Raw genomic sequence first — 21,204 nt, 5'->3', positions numbered from 1 at the left:
ACAGTCTGGCCAAAAGTCAGGCTCAGTACCTGCACTGCAGAATAATGCTCCTAAGCCCTGCGGGGTGTTGTACAAACACAGCTTGCTCCTGGAACAGACTGAACACATTCTGCATCTCAGAAGGGAGGCACTCCACAGGACTGGCACCCCAGCCCCCACCAACAGGAATCCTGCTTTTTAAAATAAGAGGGGGGATTTTAACAACCTGAACCACTGAAAGGCTCCCCTTCTCACGGGTCAGTGTGGTAAAGGGCTGATGTGTAACTCTCCTCTGCAGCACATCCTGGGCAGGATGAGGACAGCTGGGACAAATCCTGCCGTGCTGGATGGGAGAAGGAGATGCTTGATGCTCCTTTCCCATTCCATCTCTCCTGCTGGTGCTGCCTCTCTGCTCCTCCAGACATGTCCCAGCCCCAGCAGGTGGCACTGCAGAGCTGGCAGGGAGGTGACAGCCTGCCCTGGGGCTGAGGAGCTGCAGAAGTGATGCTGGTGGGGTGCACAGATAGAGCCACTGGACACACAGTGCCGTGTGTGCTGCTCTCCCCACCCAGCCCGTGTCCCACCCTTCCCATGCCCTGCACTGCTGCTCTCCCCACCCAGCTCAGAAGTCACAAGACACATCCTCCTGTTAACATCCCACCCTCACAGCATGCTGGCTGCTCACACAGTGCCAGGGAGGGCTAGATGCTGGAGCAGACAGCACCTGGAGCAACAGACCCCACAGAGGAGAAGGCAGCAGCCAGGCAGGCTGTGTCTCCTAAACACAGCTGTTCCATGTCACCAAGCAGCAGCAGTGACCAACATCAGTGCAGGCCTGGCCTCACCACAGCTCCCCTGTGGCACTGTTTCCAGGGCATCCCCCCCACCCAGCCCTCATTCCTGCCCCTGCACGCTGCCCATGCCAGGAGTGAAGCACCAGGAGCCACACAACCCCACCACACCGCCAGCTGGCTCCATGGAGCAGGAGCCTCATCCAGCCCCTCTGCACCCACCTCTGCTCAGCTCTTCTCCTTCACCTCCCATTTTCCTTTGCTCCTCCTGTTCTTCGCTGCTTCTCCTGCCGCCCCTGCTCTCTCCTCCCCCTTGATCACACATCCTACTCCACATTTGCTTTCTCACTCCTTCTCACAGCTCTCTCCGTAATGCATTTCCATAAAATACCTCCCTTCTCATTTCATTTCTATTTTCCTTCCTGCCTCCTTCAGACAGCTTTGGGCCTCATGCACTCCAAAGAGAGAAAAAGGTACAAAAAAACTCCCTAGACAGGCAGATGCCTCTTCCTCTCCACCTCTGTGCCCTTTCCTTTCTTAAATGTACAGATCTGTGCTACACCTCCAGTCCCCACCTGCCTTATCCAAAGGAGGACATTCTGTAGGTGAGGTGGTGGCTGATGCCCCTGTGCCAAGGCTGGCAAACAACCTCTACAGCTACACCAGGCTGGATTGACACCTACCCCTGCAGAGCCCCAGGCACACGGATGGGATCCAGGCTCTGTGAAGGTGAGGGGTGCCAGTGAGAGATGAAGAGGAGGAATGACAGCCCTGCCCTGGAGAGGGCTCCACTCAGCAAGAGAGCTGAGGTAATCCAGCCCTTCCTGCCAGCGCACATCCACCTGAGAGCACTCCACTTCACTCCCTTACACCCCAGACTGAGGTAGAGAGAACAAATCCTCTGCAATTTGACCTCAAAAGCCCTACATGACTCAGGAGCCTGCTTGTCTGGGAGATCCTTGTCATCCCATGACTCAATCATGACAAGCATGGCTCACAAGCAAATCTTCTCTGCAGAGCACACACGGATTTGATGTTCTTAATGGTCCCTCAGCTCTCAGACTCATCCCACCAACAACTCAGAAGGTCCTGGTATGTGGACACTCCCCAGCAGGGTGTAGCAGGATCACAGGGGAGGCTGCTGCAGTCCGATATGCAGAGCACAGATCTGTTCCAGCTTTAATTTTGTGTGGAAACAAGCTGACCTACCAAGGACCACACCTACTTCACCATGTTATTTTAGAGCCTGTCAGAGACGCTGCAGTTCAGGGGAGACGTGTCCTGCTTCTCCCCTGGCTGGGATGAACATCATCACTCAAACCAAGAGGGTGGGGGGAGAGACAAGAGGAAAAGAGGGGTGCAGAGAGATAAAGAGAAGGAGGTGGAAGCAAATATCACAGTTTGAGCAGGAACTACCTTTCTTGGACACTTTCCTCCCCTCCTTAACTGAGCTGTGTTTTTTAGTGGCCTTATGGGTGCTGGCAGCTGGCGGCACACGGGTGAGGTGCACGGGCAGTCCGGCGGCTGACATCAGAATAGCTGTCATGCCTACAGTGGGTACGAGGTCAACATGCAGGAAGGAAACAATGGGGAAACACATTCATTAAAAAAAACCTTGAACCTTTCAAAGAAAATAAAAATAAAATAAAGTCAAATGAAATAAAACCCAAGGCTTTAGTTCTGAGGGCATAAAACGTCCGAGAGGTAACAGGGTTGGAGTCGGCACAAGGAGAGGATCTGGAGGTTTTCAGAGGGAGGAGCCCAGGTAGCAAATTAAGGGAGGGAAATGTGGGCATGTCTTTGTGCTGGTGGGTAAAGAGGACCTTCCTCTTTGGGCTTTAGGGCTCCTCAGGCACCGAGTCTGCTGTGGTGCAGAGTTCTGCTGCTGACCGGAGCCCTGGAAGCAGCCTGAAGGATGAAGGGCAGCACCCATGAGCCCTAAAGGTCCTGCTCAGCTGCTTCCCCATAAAGCCACACACTTCAACAGGGTCACACTGAACCAGTGCCCAGAGTGCAGCTGAGCTGCCTTCACACACCAGGGCACAGCTGCCCCACAACCTCTCCTCCCTGGTGCTCTGGTTTTCCCTCACTCCCAGCAGCAATGCACTCCTCATCCTCCCCCATCCCAGCCAGCTGCATCATTGGGATGCAATTTGATAAAACTAATGAATCATTAAAAAGGACAGCCATTCCCTGAAGGTAAAATTGGCACACAGAAAGCTACAGGACTGATCGTGCTGATCCAAGATGATGCTTGCCTGTGAAATCCAGGCTGGTTACAAATCATAACATTTCCAAGGTACCACACTTACATCCAAGAGAACACCTGCTTTTGCTTTCCCAAGAGCAACTTCCCACCTGCAGCAGCTAGCACCAGAAAGAAGAAAAATGCTTATAGTTGCAAACCAACAGCAGAAAACCTAACAGCCAGCATTTCCCCAGAAATCCCCTCTGAGGGCAGACCACATCCTAATGCTGCAGACATTCCTGCTCAGTAATGCATGGCCAAAGCTGAGATTGCCAAAAGTTTATTTTTGCAAGTCTCTATTCAGTCATATGGGGAAAGGAAGATTCTAGAGCACATTTGTTCAGGACAAAAATGAGGAACCTTGCCCACACACAACTGAAAAATCGAGTTATGATGGGAAACATCAGCTTTGTGTACAAGTGGTAAGACTATTTTCTGCCTGAAATATGCAACCAGTCAAGAACGTGTGTCCTGTGACTACAAATCCCCTGTGCAAAAGCTGTGTCAGTGCCCTACAAGCAGAATTACTCCTACACAGTGCTGACCACAATTTGTACCTCCTTTTCCTAAGGTCTGAGCACAAATATTTCAGAAGCTGTTCAACTCCTTTCTTGACAGCCACAGTTGAATGTTTTTACTAAAACTTTCCCATCTAAGGGCCAAAAGACAGCAGGGCTTTCACCAGAGAGGGAGTGGGACACAGGAGTTTCCCCAGGGTTACCCAAGGACTTTTGGAAGAGCTGGACTGACCACAAGACCAGGCTGCCCAGTGGATGGTGACATGCACTTCCCAATGGAAACAAGTAACCAGGCAGCAATGCATCACCCTCAAATGGGATCCAGGTCTGAGATCTGGAGCTCTCCCAGCTCCCAGGAGCTGCAGAGCCAGAGGAGGACCTCCAAAGCACACAAAGGCTGGGTCAGTACCCCTTGCCCTACTGGCAGCACCAGGCACAGCCAAGGAGAGCTCACCAGATCCAGAAATTTCACCCCCAAAGTAACTCCATTTAAATCCTAACTAAAGGCCACAAGCCTACTGCAACCCATCAAAGCCATCAGTCCACCACTCCCAGGGAGCCTTAAGGAACAGCTTAAATGGCCCCAGAAACAAAAACTACTTGTTTTTTTCATGAGTGCAGCTGAGACCCAAAGCCCAGCAGCAGCACCAAAGCTGCCCCCTGCACCTCTCAGGTCCTTTTCCCTTCCAGCAGAGGAAAGTCAAGGGTATTCCAAGAAGAGCAGCAGCAGCTCTGACTCGAGAGGCTGGAGGAACAATATTCTTGAGAGACAGGGGAGGTCTCCCACCATAGCTGGGGAAATCATCTCAGCCTGACCCCACCGAGGCTGCACACTGTTCCTGGAACTGGTGCAGAAAAGGAGCAGGAAAGCTGTCCCTAAAAAAGCTGTTTCTAAGCAGTGCAGTAGCACTGATGGCACAGACTGACATTTGAAAAGCGAGTCCAAAGACTAGCAGGGATTATCACCACCCACGCACAGCTGTCTGATAGGCAAATGCAAAATTAATGTGTTCTTCTGAAGAGATCAATACTGTCTTGCTAACACTGGCAGGCAGGGCCCAGGAAAAAAGGAGAAAACAGAAGCACAGGCTGAACAACTGGCTTCAGATTCCCAATAGCAGAGGGCAACAAAATTCACACCAAGCAAAAAGCAGAAGCCACAGAACCTCAGGTGAGTTCAGCTATTCTACAACACAGCCCCCTCATACCTGGAAAAAACATGTCCAAAACTGCCTGCCAGCATCATGAATCATCACAAAACAAAACAAAAAAAAACAAACCCACAATCAAAAATCCACCATTTGTTGCACAAACTTCCTTTTGTTTTTCTGAGCTGCATACCCATCTACAACTCCACACAGACAAGCCAGGGCAAACAGGGAATCAGGAGAATTACCCCAACTCTATGTTCTCCTATCTAAAATTGGTCAAGAAAAGGTGCAAGTGAGAAATTACCTTTTTTGGCCAATTTTAAACCTTCTGCTGCCTTAGGAGCTACATGCAATGAATCATGTTCTGCAGATTCCAGTCAAGAGAGCATTCAGAAAGGCTCTGCTGTTACATTGCTCTGCTGCCTCATGTCCACCCCCAGTAGCAATGATGCCTTTAAAGTTCAAATACTGGAAATCTCAGCATGACCAACCCTCACACAAGTTTGGGGACTGCAGTCCCCAGGAAGGGACATCCCTGACCCAGGCCTTAGCTGGGAGTGTTTCCCTACAAGGTGCCACAACAATACAGACACACATCACATTTGCAGCTTGAGTCTCCAATTCTCACAACAATTTCAAGCCAGAACCTGTTCCAGGCATCTGAGGAGTTATGCCAGGAGCAAGTGTAGCCCTGGACCTGGATAAAGTCTCACAAGTTGCAACATGACAAGTTTGCCCAGACCAAGATTGCTTTGGATATGTTCCTGTGAGACTTCCTGCTGCTCACTAGCTAGTCCAGGAGCTTGAAAAATATTATTTTATATGTTCCTACTTTCCACTGGGCTCTGGGTTTCTTTCCTGCAAGGACTGCAGGAGGGAGGAGACAGAAAGCCTTGCAAGAAACCCTTTGGGACCTGATCTGATTCTATGTGTGCAATAACCACATACAGAACTGCCTTTTTTTCTCTTGCTCAAAGCCTCTTATTTGGCCAGAAATACAACATTAGTGGCTCCTTGGGGTAAAATTATTTTCACTGGAGCTATGACAACATCCACCAACTTTTTTTCAGCCTCCTGTGTAAATAAGGGACTTTTTGTAATATCCTGTGCAGAAGCTGAGCACAGGAAAAACAGCCTGACATTATGTAATGAGGGCTGGCCACACAGTCACTCACACCCAGCCCAACATGCCCCTCTGGCCACTGACCTGGATTTGCACAGGCCTCAGACTGGTACAGGGCAGAGCTTACCTTCAGATAATGTGAAATCTCAGAAAAGAATTGTTAATTTGTGCAATTATACCCACCAGCAATATCAGTATGGTTAGTACATCCCCAAATGCACCAGCTCCTGGAATCATGCAAACAAGAAACACCCAGTTTTATTTCACAAAAAGCTCCTTTTCAGACTTCATCTTAGACAGAGTGTTAGAAGGGCCATTATAGGAGCACCTTGTCACCCCTCAGCCCTAAGGCACAGCAGCTAAAATCCATTATTCCCAGGAAATGTCAGTCCAGATGATCCTTAAACACCAACACTGTGGTTAAACAGTCTGCTTAGACCTGTTTGGCATTTCACTCTACTGATCAAATACTTGAGGGAAAAGAAAAAGCTTAAAGACAAGTTTCCACATGCACTTTGAAGTATTAAAATAGCAGAAAGCAAGGGAAAAATTATACTTTTTGGTAGAAAATATGGTTTTAAAGTCAGCCTCATGATTTCTGGGATCCCAGGAGGTGCTTTCAGAAGACGTGGGGTTGACAGTGTTACAAATCCCCAAGCACCCATCACACAAACAAAACCCAGCTTCTAATTCAGACTCACAGGATCCCTCATCTCCTGTTCAGCCACCAGAAGTTCCCTCTGCATCCAAGAGTTGCACCTGCAGCATTTCTCAACATCACCCATGAGATTCAGGGGTTGCATCTGTCCAGCTTCAAACCAGAGCCAAGACTGCTGAGATGCCAGGGGATGGAGACCAAGACACATTTCCCAAAAAATAAAAATAAAGCCTCCTTCATTTACATCTGAGACTTCTCTCCCTCCCACAACACTGTCCCCCCAGCCTTCTCCATGTATGTTATAGGAAGCAGTCATGCAGTGGGCACTGGAAAAACAAAAGGAGCCCAGCCTGTGTTAGAGAGTAACCTGAGCAATGAGTAACCTGGACACCACCAGCAAGATTTTAATTATGAACAAAATACCACTTCCCAGAAGAGGTTCTAAAAACAAGAGAGCAGAGCATAGAGGGGAAGAAGGTGTCCCTAAAGGCCCAGCCAATTAATATTTCAGTAAAACTTTTCCTTTTTACCAGAACTCCATTGCTTGCTTTTCACCAGAAATATCCCCAGAGATTTACCTTCCTTCCACTCCCTAATTAACTTGTATTAATCTTTCCTCTGCTTCTGTGTGACTTTGAGGACTCAAATTCAGATTTCTCTTCTCCCTTGCACCTCTGAGGTGTGGGACACTGGGCAGGAGGCAGCACAGCACCCAAAGCTGTGCTGGGTGAGGACCTGGATCTGAAGGAGACCCTGGCCCCAGGGAGCTGCTTCTGCACTTCCCTACATCTCCAAGTGCCTCGTGCTGGCTGCCTCAGGGAGAGGTAAAGAATATTAAAATGAGTAATTATCCCTCCTTTTACACCCCCAGACTGCAACAACAGAGATACCAATTACAGTTCTAAGAATTTTATTGTATTAAATGATGGCAAATGATTTATTCTATTGGGACTTCCTGCTGCCTTTTCTAGCTAAATGTGGCACCACAAGGCATGAACAGACTGCACCTCCTGTACAAGGAGAATGAGATCACAGGTACCAACATTAACACAGCCTGGATTCACCAGCTCTGTGCTTTATTTACCTTGGTGTGATTAAATTCCTAATTACACAGGCAGTGCTGACAGCCAGGGCATGAAAGGCAGAGCTGTTATAAGCAAGGGGGTTCTGCTCAGGTCACCCACCTAGACTAGGTCTGAGCTTGACTTCACACCTCGTTTCCAGTGATTTGCTAAGGAGGAGACAGAGGGCTGCATGCTGCATGGCAAGGACACCTGTGTTAGCCTTCATGCAGGGCCAGTTTGGCTACAGACACATGCAGGGCAGTTCTCAGGATGGTGCCAATGTCAGACAGAGGGAAACATCAACCCTGGGCACCCTCTTCAGCCAGGGTAAAACCTGGCACTCAAAGAGACCAAACAACTTTTCTGGAATAAGGTAGGAACTACTGTCTTGAAAAACAAGAATGAAGCTGTCTCTGCTCACTCAGGAGCAAAGTTTGGTGTCCCAGGAGCTAACTACCTCAAGAGACCATGCATGGGTAAGAGACAGAGGAAGGAGAGGGTTAACAGATATTCTGTAGAGTCTGAAACAGAGCAAACTCCAGAAAATACCAGATATCAGACATTTAGCAGTCCTCTACCAGGTAATGATACAGTTTTGAGAGCACAGCTGGAACCAGAGCACCCAAATCCCCCAGTACCACCACACCAGGGCCACTGGTTTGGCACTGGCTGAGCCAAAGCACAGCAAAGGTGCCACTGGCTTTTGGCACAGCAACACTTCCATGGGACACTGACAGCACAAACTGTCATTTTCAAGGCAATGCCATTTCAACTTTAACAGGCAAATCTACTCTGAAAAGGAGCATTGAAAACTGGCACTTTCATCCCTCACAGACATTCTCTTCAGTATATTTAGTAGTGTGTTCACAGGTTTGGATAACAAGCAAACCTGTATTCTGCTGCACCAGCAGACAATGTCTGATTCAACTTCTGCTCCCCTTTCTCAAGGCAAGGCATCACAATCCACGTTAAGCTAAAGACCACCTGAGCTTTTTAAATAAAACGACATTGTAAAAAACCATATTAAAACCACACAAAATCTCATACCACTCCTCTCCTTTGACTTTAAAAAAAGCAAAAAATAGCAGCTAGCACTGAGCTTGATTCACATGCCCTTTCCTTTGCTACTTGCTCATCCACATGTACAGAAGAAGATGAATAGCCATGCCTCAAATAATCCCACTTATTTTGAAAGACTCAGGATGAGAAAAACAGTTAATAAAGTTTGTCTACCCCATTCTTCCCCAAATCTGTCCTCTGCTTTTCTGGAAAAAATCTTTGGGTCTAAAACCTTAAACGCCAGCAACACTTCTGACTCTTTCCATTAGTCAAAAATAGAAAGTAAGTGCTACAGAAAGGCAAACCTCTCCTCCACCTACTCCTAAGCACTGAGCAAATAAAGTACAAAGGAGTTCTTACCTGCCAGGGCCTGGCTCACCCTGCTGGGTTTGGACATCTTGACAGGCAGGGCCTGGGCACTGGAGAGGAAAAAAGAGGTGACTTTAACAGCAAGGACCAGAGACAGCCAAACCAAAGACAATTCAGCAAAGCACTGCTCCCTGCTGAGGGCCAGGGCCTGGCTATATTAGCAGGGGTTAATTGCTGAGATGAGCCCCAGCTGGGACCCTCAGCCATGCACCCTTCCCACTGGTCCAGCAGCTGTGCTTAAGGAGCTGTGTCCTTGCAGAGCTCTCTCCCAGAGTTCCTTACCTGCAAGGGGGGCCTCAGGGCCATGCTGTATGCAGCTGCTTCCAGCCCCATCTTCTCCTAACTCCTCCATTCCTCCTGCTGGACCCTGCTCTGATCCTGTGATACATTCCTGCTCTTGCCACTGCCCCACAGAGCAGCCAACCTGCACCACACATCCAAGGAGGATGTGGGGATGAGGGAAGAAAGGCAGAAGGAGACCTAGAAGAGCTTGGCCTGTTTTCATTTGGAAATCAAGAGAAGATGGACACCAAGCTTGCCTTTCAGGTTCCTCACCTACTTGTTTTGGCAGTGCTGGCAGCTGTACCTCAGCTTTGGGATAGGTGGGCAGCCAGGGTTATGCCATTAGCAGGAATTAGGGAGCAAAGGGGAGCAGCAGCAATGCTGATGGGCATCACTAGAGAAGAAACCAAGCTGCATCCACATTAGCAGAGCAGGAACACTTGAAATCCAAACACTGGCACAGAGAAGGCACCCATGGAGTTTGTCTCAGGTGGCCCATGTGTCTGGGATGGGTGAGGCTCATGCACCTCAGCAGCAGCTGGTGCATTCAGACAACAATCTCCAAGGACTCTCCAAAATTACACAAACCTGGCCAGCTGCTTAGGAATTCAGGGACTAAGGTGGTCAAGAGCCCAAATTTCACCCACTATTTAGGGGAAACCTTCTTGTGTCCAGCTGGGATGCAAGAGCTGCCCTGCCCAAAAAGGCACCACAGAGATCCCTCCTTTCAGTCTTGCTAAAATCTTTGTTCAGGTTCACATAACAATGACCAGGGATGAAAAGACTTCTGAGTGACACAAGGCTGTTTTCCACCCCAGCTGTCCCCTCTCCTACCTGTCCCAGTTTGGAATAGGTTCCCACACGTGCTGGCCTCCCTGAAGAACCCTGGGCAGGACCCAGGGCTTGGTGCAGCTCTGGCCAAGTGAGATCAGCACCCCCAGACCCTTATAAGGCTCTCTGGACACCAGAGGTTTCCCTCCTGCCTCTTTCAAAGGCTGTGCTTTCCCTTCTGCTGCCCCAAATTTTGCAATGCCTTCAAATGATGCAAGGGATTGTTCTGGCTACAATTCAAACCCACCAAACCCAGGGGAAAACTTCCCTGTGATTTCAAAGGGCTATAAATCAGATGTCTTTATGACTCTCTTTCCTGATTCACCCTCTTTGTCACAGCTTTTTCTTAGGTATTTCTCTATTTCATTCCTTTGCTTCATCTCTGCCTTTATGATCCTCTTCAGAAGATGGCAAGGAGCAGGACTCCTTGTTCTCCAGCTGTAGACATGAAGGGTATTTGAGGGCCAGGAACTTGACAAAACTGCTCCCAAAAAATCAGAGCCATTGGACCTTCCCTCATTTCTTCCTGAGAAGCCAAGAGGACACCACTGAGCCTGTGACTGATACAGAAGTTTGTGTTTTGTTGTCATGCCCTGAGATGAAGCAGCACCTTGGGCACTTTCACTTCCCCATGGAAGGTAAAAATAAAATAAAGCACAAAGCTGAACCTTCAGCTGTACAAGGAAAAGAGGTGGGGGCAGGAATCCTTCTAACAAGCTGGAGCACAGGGTCATTACGCCTGAGGCTGGAGAAACCAAACCCAGAGCTGCCCTGGGAAGGGGATCACTGTAACCATGCTTTGAAAAGATGGCAGAGAAGTCCTTCACTCTGCTTTTCTAATTGTGAGACTCAAATCCAAGTCATCCATTAGTTAGAACTTGTAGGAAGTTGTCTTGGTTTCAGCTGGGATGGAGTTAATTTCCTTCCTAGTAGCTGGTTTTGATTTAGGATGAGAATAATGCTGATAACAGAGGGATGTTTTAGTTGCTGCTGAGCAGTGTTTACACTAAGTGAGGCCTTTTCTGCTCCTCACCCCACCCCAGCAGTGGGGAGGTTGGGGGGCACAAGAAGCTGGGAGGGGACACAGCTGGCACACCTGAGCCCAAGTGACCCAGGGAATATTCCAGACCACAGGATGCCATGATCAGTAGCAAAACCAGGGGGAAAACTGAGTGGGGGCTGCTGCTTGGGAATGGCTGGGCATTGGTCAGTGGGTGTGAGCAATTGCTTAGTGCATCACTTGTTTTGCATGTTTCAATTATCATCAGCATTATTATTTTCCTTCCCTTCTCTATCCTGTTAAACTGTCTTTATTTTAACCCACAATTTTTACTTTATTTCTTCCACTTGTCTCCCCCATTCCCCTGGGGGAGGATGGAGTGAGCAGAGGGGCTGTGTGGTGATTAAATGTCTGCTGGGTTAAACCACAACAGAAGTGAGAAGAGCCCTTGAGATCTGCAGAGAGAAACAGAGAAGCACTTGATGCATTTGCAAGCAATCAAGTTTGGGAAGCTGTGAGTGCACTGCAGATAAATTACCATCCATGAGCCAGGAAACAGCCCCTGGTCAGCTGCACTCCTGGTGGAAAGGCAAAGTGTGTCATCTTTGGCTGCTGGGGGCTTTGAGCCAACTGATGTGATGATGGAGAAACCAAATACTTCTCCTTTCACTAAATACACACAGTCATTAGCAGTATCCCAGCTAACAGAGCTGTGGGACATGCTGACCCATCCACTCTGCACCGTGGGAGCAGGGCTGCCACGCTCCCTGAGCTCTGTTACAACTGCAGAAAGCCCAAAGGCTGATGAAATCAAGGGAAATCCACAGGGCTCTGAGGTACCACAACACTGTCTGGGCAAGTCTGCAGCCACAGTGCGTGGGAGGAAGTGCTGCCATGCCAAAAAAGGTGAGGAAATGCTCCTCAGAGCCTACCCTGGGTCTGAAGTGGGGCTTTGGGGGGAGGAAGGGGATGAGGCAACAAGGAAGGATATTGCTATTGTAGTGTAAGGTGGACTGTGCATCCCATCATGGAACAGCACAAGCTCAAGATATTCCAGCATTGCCAGACCAGTGCTGGCTTCTGGGGAGAGGTCCTGCTCACTTATTGAAAACAGCTCAGGTAGGAGAAAAAATGATATTTTGGGTAAGGGAGATCTGGGTAGCATCACTGCAAGAGCAAGCACTGCAGTGTGGAGAGGTGAGAGGGAGCCACTGAGACACCTGCTCCTGCTGCCACGGAGATTCCTCACCAGGCAGTGCCTTTGACTCCTGGCCAAGTGTTCTTGCAGGTGCTTGCAACACCTGAAAGTCAAAACCTGAATCCTCTGAATGTGTCTTGCTATCAGTTCCTCCTTCCTGGTTCAATTTTGTCCTGCTGTTTGCCACAGCTCCTGCCCTCCCACTGCTCTGTGTGCTGGATGGTCCTGAGTGTAACAGGGATCACCAGGTTGTGAACAAAAGGATACAAAATATGACAATGTTCTCAGAGATTCAGCAAGATCCTGGTAAGATTTCCTACCACTGGCTCCCAGGCAGTCTGCTACAGGAGGCAGACAGGGCAGACTGAGCTTTCAGCATGACAAACCCACTTGCTTCTCCAGAATTTCAAGAATCTGCAACACCAGTGAGACAGCAAAGCACAAGCCCAGCAAGGAACTGTGTCAACAGCTTGGAATCCAGGGCTGCTGCCACTACAAACACTGGGTGGCCAGGTTGGAGCCATCACCTGAGCCACACAAGCACAACACCCCAATGGAGCAGAACTGGGAAGCCTGTAGGCACTCACCCTCTCTAGCTGGCATGGCCCTTTCTTCCTTCCTCTGCCCTGGACACAACCAGCAGGCCACAGATCTCTGTACCATGGCATCTTTGTAGCCCTCTGGGCAACAGCCAACACTTCTCCTCACAGAGCAGGGCTCTGTGCTACCACAACTCCTCAAGGTCCAAATCCCTTCCCAGGGCTGTGTCAGGTGACATTAATGCCCCACCTGGTGGTAGCCCCATGCTGGCTAAAAGGGCTGCAGGACAACTCACAGTGGGCATGGTGGAACCAGCACCAGGAGAGCTCCTCACCACCCAAGGAGCTCAGGGGAATGCCTATGGACAAAGCTGAAGGATACAAAGGTGGAGAGAAAGAAGGCAAGGCCCAGGTTAGTGCCCTTCCTGATCCTACAAAACACTGACTGTGTGTTGTTCCCTATGGCAGATTTGGGGTGTAGCACCTCTTAAGAGCACCCCAGTTCTGTCAGCATGCTTTTCCAGCTCCCAAGACTCCCATTCCCCCTGATTTTATACAAAATCCTGCCCCCATCAGCTGCCTGTCTTATTTGTAGGCACAACCCAGACCAGCAGCCAAAGCCACATAAGCTCAGAGAAGCCTGCAGAGCTGCTGTAGGGATTTGCTTGGCTGGGACACTAATTAATATCCCCCAGAAGATTGCTTCCTGCAGCTTTACTCGCTCATATTACAAGCAGGGCACTCCTTACTGTGCTTCAGGAGTGCCTTACTCTGTAATTAGTACAGTGCAGGGAACAGGGGAGCTCTTGCCCTAGGGAACTGCTGCTTTCCCATGTGGAATGGGAAGGACCTGCCAGGAGAGGGCTGGGATCCTGGTTAACAGTGCTAAGGACACAGCCCTTGCCATGGCACACTCCATGTGCAGATTCCAGCACTGTCCATGAGAGGCCAGATTCATTAACTGTGTTTAATCCACAAGAGGAAACTAATGCACCAAGAAGCAAAATAACTTGCCCACATGTATGGAATTTACTAGCAGCACAGCCAAGCATATTAGCATCTAGTTAAGCCTTGGCACTCCTCTCTGGCTTTTCCAGTGGCTTTGAGCCTCTTGAGAGCAGGAGGAAATTAAAGTGCATTTGGCAGGGCTGGAGCTCCGCCTGCTCCCACACCAGCATCCGCCCTCCAGCAAGCAGGAAACACATTTAATCACCCTCGGTGGCACAGCAGCCCGGGCATGCCCGTTCTGGGGGCTACCCCTGCCTGCTTGCCTGCTAGAAACAACTCTAACAGCCACACAGGGAGTCAGGCAGCTTTCCAGGATGAAGTGCAGCTCGTTCTCAGCCCTGCAGGAGAGAGGTGCTGCCATTTTTAGCTGTTTCCTAAAGAAATTGGGTGGAAATAACTGCACTGCCTTTCAGTCTCTCCCAAGGTGTTTTTGAGCCCTCTGCCAGCTGCAGTTCAGCCACCTCTGCGAGTTTCGTGGAGATCAGCAGTTTTGTAAAAGCAAGTAATCTGTCAGGGCTGCCTTGGAGCCAAAGCCTGTGGGGTGAACACAACACAACCTTTAGCAGACACCAGAGGATCCACCGTGGCCCAGTGCCCCCCTCCCTTGGGTCTCTGAGCACGGGCCAGCACAGGAATTCCACATCACAGCTAAGAGAACACAGCCAGAAACCTGTGGCAGGATAATTAATGCAGGGTAATTAGCCAAAATGGTTAGACTGTAGGGTGATGTGGGGCATTGACTGCAAGGGAAGGGGAACTAACCACCATACTATGTCCAAGAGGGGAAGACAAGGAACCTAATGGATAAAATAACCCAGGAATGCTCTGGGCTTAGGAATTAAATGAAACACATTGTTAGAGTTTGCTACTCAGGTTTCCCCTAATTCACAGAAATTAAAGGATTTTCTGCTGGGACAGGGGTTTCATGAGCCTGGAACTCCAGCCAGGAGCAATTACACCCACTCCGAGGCATTTCCGACCAGCACAGGGCTGAAGGGGAAAAGCCATCCCGAGCTGTCAGCTGGGGATGAAAAAAACCCTTTCACAGCACCCTGCTGGGAGACAGAGATTGCCCCCCTGTGTGCACTTGTTGTTCTGGCAGGGATAAAGGAGAGTTGCAAAACTAATCCCAAAGGGTTGAAGATCACACCCCAAGGAACAGACAGCTGGTGGCCAGGGGAGTGGGGCTCACGGGGGGTGTGGGTTTTACACAAGTCTGACAGCACTCACACACTCCCAGGTATCCAAAGAGCTGCCACCTGCCCTGTGTGCCATGTCCTGCTGTCCCCAGCACAGATTTAACTGTACAATCCCTTTGCATCCCCCAGAAAGGTCTGCTTGGCTAGAGATGATTGCCAGGACACCAGCCACCTCACCCCCTCCACAACACAAACAGCTGAGCTGCAAAACAGGTTCAAACAGCCCAACCTCAAGCAGCCACGGGCACCTCCTGGCCAGCCCTCTCCTCCCAGTCACACTGCCTGGGCCATGGGCTCAGTTCACGGTCGGGAGCCCATGGCAACCCCCTCCAAGCACCTCTCTCCCATCCTCCCTCCTTTCAGGACAGCCTGTCCCCCAGCAGCAGCACACAACCTACCCAGACCCCGATCAGCTCCAGACAGGCTTGTGGGGCAACTGCTCAACTGCTGCAGCACTTGGCTCTTCCTTTTCAAACTCCCCACCCTGAGTCACGCTGCAAATGCTTTGGGGAGGGATGGGGCTCCAGGCAGCCCAGTGGCCCCACGCACCCACCAGCAACTCCTGTGAAAGGGGGAATTTGGCAGCTTCTTCAGGAGACAGCAAGAGCCTTACTGGGGGCTCCTGCAGGCAGTGCTGAGGTCTGATTTTCAGCCCTACTCGAAGGTGACTGGAAGCACTGTGGATGTTTAAGGTAACACAAAAATCACGAGGTGGAAAAAAAGCACCAAAAAAAGACCGTGAGAAAGAAGAACAAGATGTCAGAAGTCATTTCACTTGAATGACCCTGAAGAGGGAAAGTCCTGACACGACACTAAGAAAAACATCTCAAGATTCACAGTCTTGTTTAAAACACAAATGAGATTCAAAACAAACCTCAAACCCCTGTGCCTCATGCAATTAGCAGAATGTGCTTCCAACACTCTGCTAGATCTCTTATCTCTGTACTTACTTGGACAGGTAAGTCAGCCCTGGCAAGTTCCCCTGCAGTTTCTCAGGGGTTCAACAGCTGGATGACTCCCAGTGAAGTGAGTGTAAGGCTCTGCCACTTCCAGCCATTCACAAACAGAGGGAGCAGTCAGCCAGCTCTTGCTAGGTCACACTTGGTGCCAGCACTGCCACAGACAGGCCATACACACCTCTGCCAGCAAGGGCTTGAGCACAGGAAAAGTTAAGATGCTGAAAGTGGAATAACCAACTGTGGCTTGCCCCAGCAGCCCTGCCATGGAGAGGAGCCGGGCTGTCCGACCACAAGGCTCTGCTTTTCACTGAGCTGGCAGCAACCAAAAGGCCTGAAGAGAAGTGAGGCTCTGCCTCCCCCACCAGTGAGGTGCAAACACAGCCCTCCTTTGGCTCTAGTTGACAGGAGCTGAAATCCTGGGCTGAGAGATGCACACTGGTTGCAGCCCTGTCAGAGAAGAGCCACAGGGAAAATGGATCCAGTGGCACCTCTGCTCTTCACCACATAGCCTGAAAAATAACTTGATTTTGACAGAGAGTTCATGAGGTCTTAGCCACATGCAATGAGTCCTATGGTCCCTCCTTGAAGGGGAAGAGCTTAGAATGAGCAGAGCAGTGTTCCACTCTACTGCCTAATTTGAATTAATTGTGTTTACAAGTACCCTTTTCCTTCACTGAATTCCTCTCAAAGTTGTTTTTGTAACCTAACCCAAAATATCACTGCTCACTATTAATTTTCTCAAGCCTTCAGAATCTCACCCTGAGTGATTTACCCTGTGGTTCAGGGAGACTGGTAGACAGGGACTGTATTTCAAATGGGAAGAAAAGAGGTAGAAAGCAGAGGGGAAGTCTCTTCATCCACTGTACTGGATGTACAGGCACAAACCTCTCCCTCCTAGGGACAAGATCCTTGTAAAGTCCTCTGTGACAGAGAGGCTCCTGGATGCAGACCTGAGCACAGCAGATCTCCTGGACACACATATGGTATGTAAAGGTGAATTAGGATCTGTACCTGACTCCGTTAGATGCTGCCAATGCTGCACTGAGGCTCCCAGTCTGAGCCAAAACCGAGGTGTTCTGTGCACTGAGTCTTGGCATTGACCTTGCTCCAGTCAAAGTGGGTTTGTTATAGGGCACGAAGCCGACGTTGGAAGAACTTACTGACGCTGTCCTCCCGGGAACCTGATGAGTAGTGGAAGAGTTGGCAGAGTTTGTCATGGAGTGACGGTAGCGTGTGGTGATGGGGCCAGTCCCGCTGTTCGGCCAGCACTGCTGGCAAGAACACGCCATCCCTGTGTGCATGGGTGTGGTGGAGGTGGTCACGGGGTACGGGGCGTCCAAACGCCTCTGAACGCTGCGGCGGAACCGCGTGGTCTTGTTGGTCTGCACTTGAGCCACAAAGTCAACCTCGTAGTTGTAGCCCAAGGGAGTGAGATCCACCCGCTGGTGGTTGGTGGCACGGGCCTGCTCCAGGAACACGCAGACGTTCATCTCGTACGGGGACCACCCGCCCTCGTCGTTCTGCCACTCCCAGACGATGCCCTGGCCAGCAGCAGAGTCCCCTGGGAAGATGTGCCTGCGGATGGCCCGCATGGTCCCTGTGTGGGAGAGGAGGGGAGAACAAACACAGCCATTTAGTGATGTGGTCCCAGGGATTGTTTCTGCACAGATCCATGCTGCCTACATTGGGGTGGCCTTTCTCATTCTCCTTCAAGAGGGGCACTAAAAGACCTTCTCTTCCCAACAGGGCTGGGTTTGCTCATGAAGCTTAGAAAAATGCAACATCCCTGAGATCCCTGTCCCTCTGCCAAATCTGATTGTGGGCTGGCAGCAGGTTCAAAAGCTGCAAGGAGGAAGGGTGGGAAAGGAGGGAAGGAGAGAGGATGCAGACGCAGACACACCCAAGCACAAAGGCACAGTGATCACATATGCCTCCCTGACGTTAAAAGGAAAAAAAAGGAAAAAGAAAAAAAAAATCAGGCTGAGGCACAGATCTGGTTAAAAAAAAACCAACTCCCACAGCCTTGACAACAGAGTAACTATAGAGACAAGACACCATCGGGAAGTACTTTGTAGGAGCACTTAAGGGGCTGAACACCCACTTTGTAACACAAGGGTCGGGGCAATTTTGGTCTTGGGAGAGTGGGTGAAGCCCCACAAGGGGCAAGGGCAAGGACTTTGGAGAAGGGCAAACTTCTGCAGGCTCCTGACAGCTGGGAGAGAGAGCAAGACCAGAGAGGGGAAGACAATGAAGTAACTTGAAAACTGGAGAGAGCAGCTGTTCAGACAAAGGGAGAGAAATGGAAGGAGAAACACTACTCCTGCAAGGCCGCTCAACCGCGACAGCTGGAGCTCGAACTCCCTGGAAGCCTGGCTTCCCAGGATGACTTCACTCCTGGGTACTTTATCCCTTACTTCAAAAAAGCAGCAGCCTAATGAGAGGGAAGGAAGCCAGTCAACAGGACAGAAGCTCTGTAACCTTTGAAAAATGGGTTCTTGGCAGCAGGGTCAAAACTACTACTGCAGGAAAAACCCTCAGCAGCATTCTGCAGAGAGAAAGAGGAGCAGGAAAAGCTGTGAGGAAAGCGAAAGAGGTCTCTAAAGAGGTCATGAGAGTTATGGCACTTTGTAGGACCCCAGATGAAAACTGGCACGTTTACAAGTACCCACATCTAAAGCCTGAGAAGAATTGCCCCAGGGTATCACTGGAGACTCTGTGGGGCATAAGCAATCCAGGCAAGCTTCACACCCAACAAGCACATCCCAAAGAAAAGGGAGGACAGCCCACGTGGAACTCCACACTGCCAAAATCAGGCTCTGCCTGCCTGCATGCTGGCATGAGGATCATGCTGCTGTTATTGTTCCCAATAGTTGTGAAAACTGTGTTTCCTTATCTCAGCACTGCTGGAGCTCCAGAGATGACACAAAGGCTAAGGCTCTCTCCAAGGCAGGATGGGCCAGTCCAAGGAATGCCAGGACTTGTGTTTCTGTTCCAGAGCAGCACCAAGCATCCTGCTGATTGCAGAGCAGGACTCTCCAGTGACACCAGCCAACAAACAACATCTCATCGGCACACTTAAAACACTACTAGCAGCCAGTCAAACACAGCAACCTCCTCAAGAGCTCAACCATGGAGCTCAGGATTCCTGTGGGACCAGACCTTCCTCTGGCAGAAACCAGCAGAACCAAGATGAACTTCCCAGCCTGGAATTGATGTCTTAGTGGAAAAGCAGACTAAACAGCCAAAAGCAAACTCTAGCAATGACTTCTCCTATCCAGCAAGTCCTGCCAAGTTTCAGAAACACAAGCAGCCTCAAATAGGTGGGTAACTTCAGGAATGAACCCCTGAGCAGGAGGAGGACTAGGGATGGGACTGGAGATGGTGAGACATGCAGCATTACATTCAGAAATGGGTGCAGGGAATCTGCTCCCAGAGAAAGGGGACTACTACAGGTAAGGCAAGGTGTCCAATGGGACACATCTCAGGAGATTAGCAAGGCTTCCCCTGCTCCTATGGCAGCTCAGAAGCTGAAAGCAGCACAAAGGACTGTAGGACTTGTGAGCAACTTGTTGTTTTAACACCCTCAAACAGCATCAGAAAGATTCTTTAGGAGTCCACAAGACCAAGACAATGCACTTAGAAAACATCTCCCTTCCCCCAGGCTGGCAGGGAAACTGGCATTCCTCTCCAGGGTGGGCAAACAGCTGTGGTGAGAGGACAACTCCTGCTGCTCCCCTGCACTCGCTCCCAGCTAATGTGCCTTGAGCAGCAGCTGAAGCCCACCGCTAATCCTGCCCACAAGATCCCCCCGCACAGCTGTCACTCCCTGCTGCTGGGGACGCTGTCCTGTTAACACTGGCTTCCTGTTATTCTCCCTGGCTTCCTTTGAAGAGCCTATTTATCTGTCTAATAGCTAATGAGCAGAATACAACAGCCTATTTTTTGCACTGTTTAAAGATTTTTCATGGGGATGTTTCCTGTAGAGATTCTTTTCTCCAGCACATGACAAAGTTCAGCTGGCGGCTCGCTCAGAAAGGTTCACGTTTAAGGCAGAGCCTTGCAGAGAGAAAAAGCTTTGCTTAAAACTGGGCCATGGCAAGGGGATATGAGAGCTTTTCCAACAGTCACGTTGCAGAGCACACAGGTATTTGTGGAGGGAGGTTCACAGCACTGGCCACTGATCAGCATCCCTTTGGATCAATGGGAAACACTGCAGGAGAGCTGTGGAGCAGAATCAGCCTTTTTGGTATTAAAAACTCAAACACAGATCTAGACCAAGGAAAGATGAGATCATACTAGCCAACATCATTTCCAGAATTGAACTGGACTGTCCCCCAGAGAAGAACAGCTCCAACCACCCTCCAGTGGACAACATTCACTGAGTGTTTTGAGATCTTTCACAAGGACCTAAAGAGATACAAACCCTCTAAGGACAGACAGTTGTACTTGTGGAGAAGAATGTTCTATTCTCACTGGGACACATTTCACCCACCCCACAGGCTCTCTGCTCACCTTCACCAGACAGTTTAGGACTGCTGTCCACAGGTTGGAGCACTGGCTGAAAGGGCCAGAGGCTGGAAGGCTCCTTCACAAGTTTGGCATGAAAAAAACCAGGAGAGAAGCAGCTGCTGGTGCCAGTTCTGGTGGTCCACACTGTACCACTCCAAGCCACAGCCTCAGCCAGCCTTCCAGATGTTTGAACAGGCCAAGCTGAGCACACCTGCCAGGGCATCCAGCTTGGAAAGCTCCTCACCTCACCCAGGACACCACTAGATAAACTCAGCCCAAGGTCACCAAGTCAGAATAAAAACACGGATGCAGCTGTGATGACCACTCACATTTGCTCCAACCACTTCCCTTTCCTGCCGGAATCGGCTGATCATGCAGTTGATTCAAAATATTGCTCATTTACTGTTTCAACTGGCAAGAAACCAGCACATGCCCCTCTTTAAAGCTTGGGATGATGCTCAACTGCACCCTGGAGTGATGGGAGAGACACTGACAAAGGGGAAACTGATGGATGGAAAATTTTCCAAAGCAGCCATTCATTTGGGGTGTGTAATTTGGGATCTCCCGGGATTTTCCAGGGATGAAGTGCATGCATTCCATCCTCACCACTTTTCTAAGCTCCAGCTGCTCAGCACATCTGGAGCAAAAAGGGCAGGAGTCATCTCTGCAAATTCTGAGCTGCTTCTCCCAGTGACCCCAGGAGATAGGAGAATGAAAAT

The 21,204-nt window shown here is 49.9% G+C and overlaps 1 protein-coding gene across 3 annotated transcripts in view; it reads right to left on the bottom strand.

The window, feature by feature from the left end:
• The window catches only part of DTX2 (deltex E3 ubiquitin ligase 2), a 34,653-nt gene that overhangs the window by 7,314 nt on the left and 6,135 nt on the right, over positions 1-21,204 (bottom strand). For 2 of the 3 annotated variants that reach the window (XM_064394453.1, XM_064394454.1), the window contains exons 3-5: positions 16,988-17,573; positions 8,952-9,010; positions 2,187-2,318 (exon numbers count right to left, since the gene is read on the bottom strand). In XM_064394453.1, coding sequence (XP_064250523.1) covers positions 2,187-2,318; positions 8,952-9,010; positions 16,988-17,573 — 777 coding nt within the window. The remainder of the gene's footprint in view (positions 1-2,186; positions 2,319-8,951; positions 9,011-16,987; positions 17,574-21,204) is intronic. The other variant, XM_064394455.1, reaches the window with a different exon arrangement.

The sequence above is a fragment of the Passer domesticus genome, chromosome 19 (assembly GCF_036417665.1).
Source record: "Passer domesticus isolate bPasDom1 chromosome 19, bPasDom1.hap1, whole genome shotgun sequence".
In the NCBI taxonomy this organism is placed as follows: Eukaryota; Metazoa; Chordata; class Aves; order Passeriformes; family Passeridae; genus Passer; species Passer domesticus.
Note: the sequence above shows the minus strand (reverse complement) of the source record. Positions and strands in the feature narration are given on the sequence as shown.